Here is a 9,325-nt window from a genome sequence, read left to right as displayed (position 1 = left end):
TATATAAGCATGATGACTGCTGCAAAAAGTTTTGATATCTCAGCAACTAACTTGAAACGTTTTGCATAACTATTTGGAGCGACCTAACAAAATTATTTTCAGAAGATATTTATTAAATAACTTTTTCCATTTCTATTAGAATTACGCATTTCCGACATTTATTATTTCCGATTGCTATCTAAATTTTTAGATATTTCAACGAAACCATTTTTTTCTATATATATATAGATAAAAAATTTAAAAAATATAAATTGGTAAAGTTTCCGAGAGAGAATTATTGTTACTTTAAATTTTTATTATTATATTAAACTTACGCTATAAGTTTATCAATAGCGGGACTAAATAATTGATGTCTGCATATATGATTTGCTCCCAATAAATTTTGATGGAAAAGCGCGTAGGCTCCTATATGTCTACCAAATTATAAAATTTAAGATTAATAGTTTTCTAGGTATGGAATAATTTACTTGATTTACAAAACGTGATGAATGCATACCTTAATCCTGTGCAATCTTTGCTTATATATGAAAATGACAAGTCAACATTCTCATAATTCGGTGGAGCATTCTGTAAAATAAAAAATATTTTTTAAATATTTCAATTACAAATAAAAGAAAATTTTTAATATACATATATAGGATAAAAGCACTAGATGTGGGTCAAGCATTAGTTCTAGACTACTTTTTTATATTTAAATTATTATAGTATTTTCCATTAAAAATAATGTATATCACAAGATTCTTTAACATTTGTTTTACTTTTAGCATTTAGATAAAGAAGAAACGCGGAAATCTAGAGTAAAATTTAGTTAATTTCACATTTCCGCTTTTCTGCGCTTTGTGTAATGGCACCTAATACTTTTATTGTGTAAATTTATTATAAAAATATTTAAAAACTTGTCAAATCTTACAAATGGTGTCAAAAGATTTATTTGTTTTAAATATCGAAATAAAATATAAAATAGTATATTTACATGTTTATATACAAAAAGTTACTATTCATAATTTAATTAGTCTTTATTTCTAAACGTTTAATTTTCATTCATTTTTATTGTAATTTTAAATATCAATGATTTTTAATTGTCACCAATTTTAAATAAATTTGAATCTGTTAAAATTATATCATGATCCACAATTGAGGGGATAGGCGGAATAAAGATCTAATTACAAAATCTTTTTTTTAATAAAAATTTTAATAAAAATAAAGATTTTAATAAAAATTAAAATAACTTGCTACTGTTTTATTATACACAAATGAGTACAGTATCAAATAAATTTATGTAATGTCTTTAAAAAGTTACATGTTATAATTTTCTTACGATCAATATATTATACAGACTGTCAGCGAGATTCTAACAATAATTCACAGGAAGGTAGATGAGACTAAACTGAGTCGAAAAGTCCTCTACCATTTTGCAACTTTTGCAGTTAACAAGATATTAACCCTGTTATGATATTCATGGGTTCAACATATTCTGTGCGATTTTTTACGTTGCTGTAATTTTTTTATAATATAATTTAAAAACCCGGATTGAAGTTGAAAAAAAAAACTTTAATTGTCCATTGATATGATAAGCCTGCAAGGGTTTTTTGTGTCGATATAAGAAAACACAAAAATTCAGAGAGGGTACTGGAGATCCACATGTGATTAACATGTAAGGTTTTTCGGCCTTTATTTTCTATTCTTTTTTATTCTCTAATTAATTTTAATATCGAGCTTAACCCTCAAGGAGATCAAGGTGATTAATCTTTTCCGTTATTCATTAAAAAGTTATGAACAGAAAAATTTTTATGAATATTGGTGTACAACTTTGCTTCCGCCGTTTTTTTTCGAAATTCGAGGCTTTATTGTAAAAAACTGATTATACATTTATGATTCAAAGTATTGTCCATCGCTGGCCACTACTTTCTCCCATCTTTCGGGTAGCGTACGAATCCCGCGTCGAAAAAACTGGTCATCTTTTGAGATTATCCACGAATCGATCCAATTTTTTACTTCTTCATAAGACCGGAAGTGCTGGTCAGCCAGGCCGTGTACCATTGATCGAAACAAGTGATAGTCAGAGGGAGCAATGTCTGGAGAATACGGCGGGTGGGGTAGGACTTTCCATTTCAACGTTTCCAAGTATGTCTTGACCACTTTCGTAACATAGGATCGAGCATTGTCATGCTGCAAAATCACTTTATCGTGTCTCTCGTTGTATTGCGGCCGTTTGTCTTTCAATGCTCGGCTCAAACGCATCAATTGCGTTCGATACCGATCATCTGTGATTGTTTCAGTCAGTTTTAACAGTTCATACACTACGCCGAGCTGGTCCCACCAAATACAGAGCATGACCTTGGACGTCAAAATCATCGTTCTTGAAGCGTTGAAACCACTCATGACACGTTCTTTCACTAATAGCGGCCTCACCATAAGTATTTGAGAGCATTCGATGAGCCTCAGCCGCAGATTTCTTCATATTGAAGCAAAAAATTAAAACCTTCCGCAAATGACGAGAATTTGACTCGTAAACTGACATTTTCAATCGAAAATAACTTTATGATGCAGACACAAATCGACTAATGTTTCTATGGGGTTATGTTGACAGATGCCCAAGTTTATTGTATGACGTCTATGATCTATTTATTTCGACCACCACTTACCGCTAAAGCCATCTATAGGAAAACGGCGGAAGCAAAGTGCACCTAATAGTACGTAATTTTTTCTGCTATTTTTTTTCTGTTTTAAAGCAATGACGGTCATTTGCCCCTGATTGAGAGTGACTTTCACCTGAAGCAACTCTCATCCTACCCCCCTCACTTTAAAAATTCGATTTTAGAACAGAAAATTGATATTTTAAGCAGAGAATTTGTTTTTAAAACCCCCTGTCAAGGGAAAATACTATTAAAATATGTATTTTATGTTTTAAAATTGTGTGCTATTCATAACAATTTTTCTGTTAGCAACTTTTTAATGAATAACGAACAACAGAAAAGATCAATTTTCTTAAAGATCAAGATCTTGATTTTCTTAAGAATCAAGATTAGTTGAAGATCATTTGGGGCTATGTAAAAGTGAACATTTATCAATAAAAATTATTGAAGATCAATATTCGATAATTTTTGATAATTAATATTTTGTTAACTTAATGCGAAAATTGCAAAATAATAGAGGATCTTTCTTCAACTTAGTTTAGTCCGCTCTATCAGCACATGAAATATTCAATAACTTTTTACTCAAGAGATAAAAATTGTTTAATTTCTTCTCGTAGAGTTCTGAGAATTTTTTAAAAATTTTCTTAACAATTTTTTAATACTGCATTTTCTTATTGACAACTATTTTTATCAACTAAGAAAACTGTGATACTAAAAAATTCTGAAAAAATTTTCAGAGTTCTATAAAAAAAAAAAATAATATAATTTTTCTCACTTATTGTTTTTTTTGTAAAGTTGATAATTGATAACTTGAGTAAAAAATTATTGCAAATATTTCTCAAAATCACTTTCATTTTGAGGAGTCCCGATTATCATAATCGTGCCGCACACAAAATAATTGGCGATCATTCTGGGACACCCTGTATGCATATCGTAATATGTACGATACGCAAATGTCTTTCATTATTTTTATGGGATGTAATAACGCCATCAAAAACAATAAAGCGAATTAATCCGCAATTAGCATTAATATTGTTCTGAATAGAAAAACACATGATTTTTTTTTAAAGAATACAATTTACAATTAATAGTTTTATTCTATATATAAGAGAAGATATTTTTGTAATTATCTTTAGGTAAAAATAAAACAAAATCATAGGATAATAAAGTAGTACACTGAGAAAAAAAATTTATTCAACAAAAAAAGAACTATTTGACTCAACAAAATGCTGAGGTCGAATAAATATCAATGTAGCAAAGAGCAAAGAGCAAAATATTTTGTGTTATTACTATAATGTAAATTATTATGATGATTTTTAATTTGGCTCAACTAAACTGAGTTATTGCAGGAAAAAGATTTATTTGATTTTAGAATATATTTAATTGAATAGAAATTTATTTTGATGATTTATTAAATAGCGTTAATTGAGACAACAAAAGGATATATATGTCAAATAAAAAAATAATAGAATAACCAAATTTGTGTTTAAAATAATTACATATTGTTTATGCTCGTTTATGCTTCTTTACAGTTGTATACACAAATTTGTATACACAATATTATTGTGAAATTCATGTATGTTTTATTTGACTAAATATAATAGTCGGAGTGACAAAATAAATAGTAGATCGAACTTTATATTTATTTGATGTGACACAATATCTTTTTAATGAAATAAAATATTTTGATCATTTCGTAATAATTTAAATTGAATAAACTATCTTTCTTGCTTGTTCAAGTATTTATAAAATATATTGAGAAGACGCTTTAGTTTGATGAAATATTTGTTTCTTTTGAAGAAGAATAGTTAATGTAACATAAAAAGTCGAAAATTAACGAATTTATTTGATTAATTATACTTTAACAAAAAAAATAATTTGTTTTGTTATTGTTACTTTTATTTTTTCAGTTCAATTTATTGTATTATTTACTGGTTTCGCATATCTATATTCTTGTCTTATTAACTACAAATAATTATTGAAAAACGCATTGCATCGCAAGATTTGAATTTACGGTCCTTAGAACGGCAGCCTAATACACTTACGCTGAGCTAATCGCACGTTTGTGATCGAGTCATTGCCAACATTACTTATGTCTCTTACGGTAATCATTCTTAATTTGCCTCTGCTGACAATTTAATATTATTAAATCTCAATTTTGATTGAAGGCTCCAAAGAATAAATCGTAGGAAGATAAAAAGCCAATGCGAGCCAGCACAGGTTGTAAAAATATAATATATTCTGAAATGAAATAGAATTACAGACGTTTCAACCCTTATTATTGAATCATCTTCAATGTATATTTGAAAAGTTCAATTGAGAAAATTTAAACATATAATATTCGCTTACTATTTCGTCAATAGGTAAAATATAAAAGTTGTCTATTTAATTAGATACTCGAACAATTACATTATCTGCAATATACAACAATATGAAAAATAATATAAGACTTAAAATACTAGTATAAAAAAATCTTTGATTGAAGAATCTGGATAAATTTACATATTGACGATGATCAGATAATTTAGAATGTGCGTACAGTAAGACATTTCAAGAGTATGTAAAGAGATCAAAACGAAATTATCGTTACTAAGTAGGGAAAATAATACAATAAATAAAAGGAAACAAGAAATCCAAAAAAGTTATAATAATAAATATGTACATTAATTATAAAATCTGGAAAAATCATTCTTCTTAAAAAAGCTCATGGTATAAAGAATACATTCAGTATCCTCCTGTAAATTTAAACCATAATTCTATTTCTTAATATAAATAGATTCTGAGAGTAATCGCTTGTTGTAATTCTTTTCTTCATCTAAAATCTTGTTCCAATCGAATTCATGATTAAATTCCAATCTATGTCCATAATAACCGAGTGTTGATTAGTATGTCTATTGATGTGATTATGATGTTCTGATATTTTTGTTTTTATAATCTTTTTGTTTGGCCTACGTATGAAGTGTTATAATCAGAACAATTAATTTTATATACTATGTTAGAATGTAAAAAAGAATATCCTTCTGAATTCTAATGAAAGAACTTAATTTATATAATTCCACATAGGTCAAGCTAACAGTTTTATTATTTTTGAAAAATCTTTTGAATTTCTCTGATATTGACAGAACAATAAAGAAAATTATTAAAAGCTTAGTTGCAGATCATGAATTATTATTCTTACTAATTTTGTTATTGTTAAGTTGTTTAAATTTTATCTAAAGTCTTCTTTTGATATAAATATTATATTGAGAGGGTATTCGTTATTCAATAGAATATCTATTACTAATCGAAAGTTTTTTTCATAGAAACTAGGATGTGATACAACTCTGTCCGTTAAATCAAAAATTGTTCCCATTTCTGACACATTGGATAGCATAAAAAAATAATTTATTGGGAGTACAAATAAGTTTCCGCCGTTTGCAAAAGACGGCGCCACTAATAAATTATAGTTAAAATTGTTTGATGTAAAACGACATATCGTAAGATTGGACATCCGACAACATCATAACCTTGAAATATTAGCGATTTTATATCAGCATCATATTAGATGTGGGAAAAAGTTCGTGGCGTTTTTTAATGCCATCTAATAGGAAAAACGCCACGAACTTTTTCCCACCAACCTAATATATTTTTTTTGAAAATGTCGAGTTTTGAGCCGAATAAGCGTCATTTGCGGGAACTTTTGATTTACTTCTTTAATTTGAAGAAATCTGCAGCTGAGGCTCATAGATTGCTTATAGAAGCATATAGTGATGCTGTCTAAGTAAGAGAAGTTGTTGTGAATGGTTTCAAAAGTTTAAGAACGGTGAATTTAACCTCGAAGACAAAGAACGTAACAGAAGGCCGAAAGTGTACGAAGACGCGGAATTGGAACGCATTATTGAATGAAGATTCGTGCCAAATGCTAAAAGAACTTGCACTTACATTAGGAGTGATTCAACAAACAATTTCATATCGTTTGAAATCATTGGGAATGATTCAAAAGCAAGGGAATTGGGTTCTATATGAACTGAAGCCGAGAAATATTGAACGCCGATTTTTCACATGTGAAATGCTGCTTGCTAAGCATAAACGAAAGGGTTTTTTACTCATATAATCACTGGTGATGAAAAATGGATCCACTACGATAACCCAAAGAAGAGGAAATCATGGGGACTATCTGGCCTTCAACATCGACAGCCAAGCCAAATATTCATGGAAAAAAACTCATGTTGTGTTATTTGTATTTGGTGGGATCAGCTTATTGTCGTGTATTATGAGTTGCTCAAACCGAACGAGACCATTACTGGGTTCTCTACCGAACACAATTGATGAGATTGAGCCGAGCACTCAAGGAAAAACGCGCCCATTACTACTCCAAGCATGACAAAATTATTCTCCTGCATGATAATACTCGACCACATGTTGCAGTGCCAATCAAAACCTACTTAGAAACACTCAAATGAGAAGTTCTACCCCATCCGCTATATTCTCCAGATATTGCTCCTTCCGACTACCACTTGTTCCGATCAATGACGCATGTCTGAGCAGCACTTCACATCATATGAAGATATCAAAAATTGTATCGATGATTGGATAGCCTCAAAAATGAAGCGTTCTTCCGACGCGGTATCCACATGCTACCAGAAAGATGGGAAAAAGTAGTGACTAGCGATGGCCATTACTTTGAATAAAACATACCATTCTTTCACAATAAATACTTAATTTTTGATAAAAAAACGGCGGAAACTTATTTGTACTCCCAATAAGTACCATAACGTGCTGAAAATGTTGGTGATATCAATCATACCATACAGAGTATCTTTTATCTTTTTTTTATCAGCGTTACATCAAGAAAGTTTAAAATATTACCAAGTTCTAATTTAAATTTTATATTAATCTAGGGTGAAAACTATTAAAATTATTCACAATCATATCAATGTTACATTCTTGAGTTGAAATTACATATCATCGAAATATCTGTAGTAAAATGTTAAAGAGAATAGTAGTTTTTCAAATACAATCTCTAAATCTTGCATGACTAAATCAGCTAAAATGGGAGACAGCGGGGATCCTATTGGGGCACCAAAAGACTGTTTATAAAATTTGTCATTAAAGCTGAAGTATGTGGAGTTAAGTACCAAACTGATTGCTTTGAAAAATTCATCCTTTGATAAATTAATTTTATTATTAAGAAAGTGCCAATGTCGATCAATGCTTTTAATCACTAAGTCTATAGATACATTTGGAAAAAGTGAGATGTCCAATGACATCAACACAGAGTTAGATAAATTTACTTTATTAAGATCATTAACAAGATAAAAACAAGTTAAAAACTATTTTTTATATTAACTACAAGGTTTTTCTAAGTTGTTATCCAAAATTTTGTGTAGAAAGCTTGCAAGAGACTGCCTATAGAGGAACTATAACATGTAACGGGTTGGCCTGTTTATGTATTTTGGGCAATGTTGGATTTGTTGAATTTAAAAAATGATAAGTAAAATGATTAGAAACTAATTCTCGATTTTTTCAGATTTTTAACAAATCTTTTAAATCAGATAATACCTTGTTTAAAAGATTGCGTTTTACCATAGTATAAGTGTCAGTATCCGAAAGTAAAAATTTCATTTTATTTATATAATCAATTTTGTCAAGAGCTACTGCTACATCCTTTGTCGGCGCGTATTAAAATTATTTGTGGATTATCCATAATAAAAATTTGGTCTTTTTTAGCGAGGCAAAAATGAGTTTATCTATACTTATTGTATTAATCAAATTTTTAAAATTAAGGGAAAACTTATTTCTTAAAGAATACTTGTTATTAATTTTTAATTTAGTTATATTATTTTCGATATGCTTGATGAATTCAATAGTGATGCGTTCCAGATTATGTGGAGGAAGACAAAAACTCTTTCTCAATTGCAATAAACATTGTACTTCAATAGAAAAGTTGACGCTCTTGACACACTTGAAATGTCTTACTGTACGCATGTTTTAAATTATCTAACCATCATGAATATGTAATGTAAATTTATCCAGTTTTTTAAATATTTGTATTAGTATTTTAAGTTCTTTAATTATTAAAAGTCTTTTATTATTATTATTAAGAATTATTTTTCATGTTATTGTATATTGCAGATAATATAATTGTTTGAACATCCAGTAAAATACGACAGACAACTTTTATATTTTATCTATTGACGAAATAGTAAGCGAACATTATATGTTTAAATTTTCTCAATTAACTTTTTCAAATTTACATTGAAGATGATCAATATATACCAATAATAAGAGATGAAACGTCTGTAATTCTATTTCATTTGTAAAAATAAAAATTATTGTATTTTTACACACCAGCAACGTGTGCTGGCTCGCATTAGTTTTCTACGATTAATAGTATTCTTCCTACGATTAATAATATTAATATTTGATTATATGGAAATGAACGATAATACGGTATTTATTGACTTATTGTTAGTTGGGAAAGGATAATAACAAAGCGATTCTCTGTCTCGAGAGATTGTTCGATGGAGGGCATGTTTCGTCTGCGATTTGAATATTGCATGTTTTATTTTTACCACTAATTTAACAACAATTTTTAAAATATTTATTTATAATATCATATAATATTATATATAATATTATTTATAATACAATATTATAAATAATATTATTAATAATATTATAAATATTTATTTATAATATTTATTTAT

At 28.5% G+C, this 9,325-nt stretch overlaps 1 protein-coding gene across 1 annotated transcript in view; it reads right to left on the bottom strand.

The window, feature by feature from the left end:
* LOC108692512 (UDP-glucuronosyltransferase 1-8-like) overlaps window positions 1–9,325 on the bottom strand; it is a 118,789-nt gene that overhangs the window by 105,956 nt on the left and 3,508 nt on the right. The window contains exons 2-3 of the mRNA XM_018200805.1: window positions 497–567; window positions 315–413 (exon numbers count right to left, since the gene is read on the bottom strand). Coding sequence (XP_018056294.1) covers window positions 315–413; window positions 497–567 — 170 coding nt within the window. The remainder of the gene's footprint in view (window positions 1–314; window positions 414–496; window positions 568–9,325) is intronic.

Source organism: Atta colombica, unplaced genomic scaffold (assembly GCF_001594045.1).
Source record: "Atta colombica isolate Treedump-2 unplaced genomic scaffold, Acol1.0 scaffold75, whole genome shotgun sequence".
Classification (NCBI taxonomy): Eukaryota; Metazoa; Arthropoda; class Insecta; order Hymenoptera; family Formicidae; genus Atta; species Atta colombica.
The sequence above is the reverse complement of the archived record's forward strand: the minus strand, read 5'-3'. Positions and strand labels throughout refer to the sequence as shown.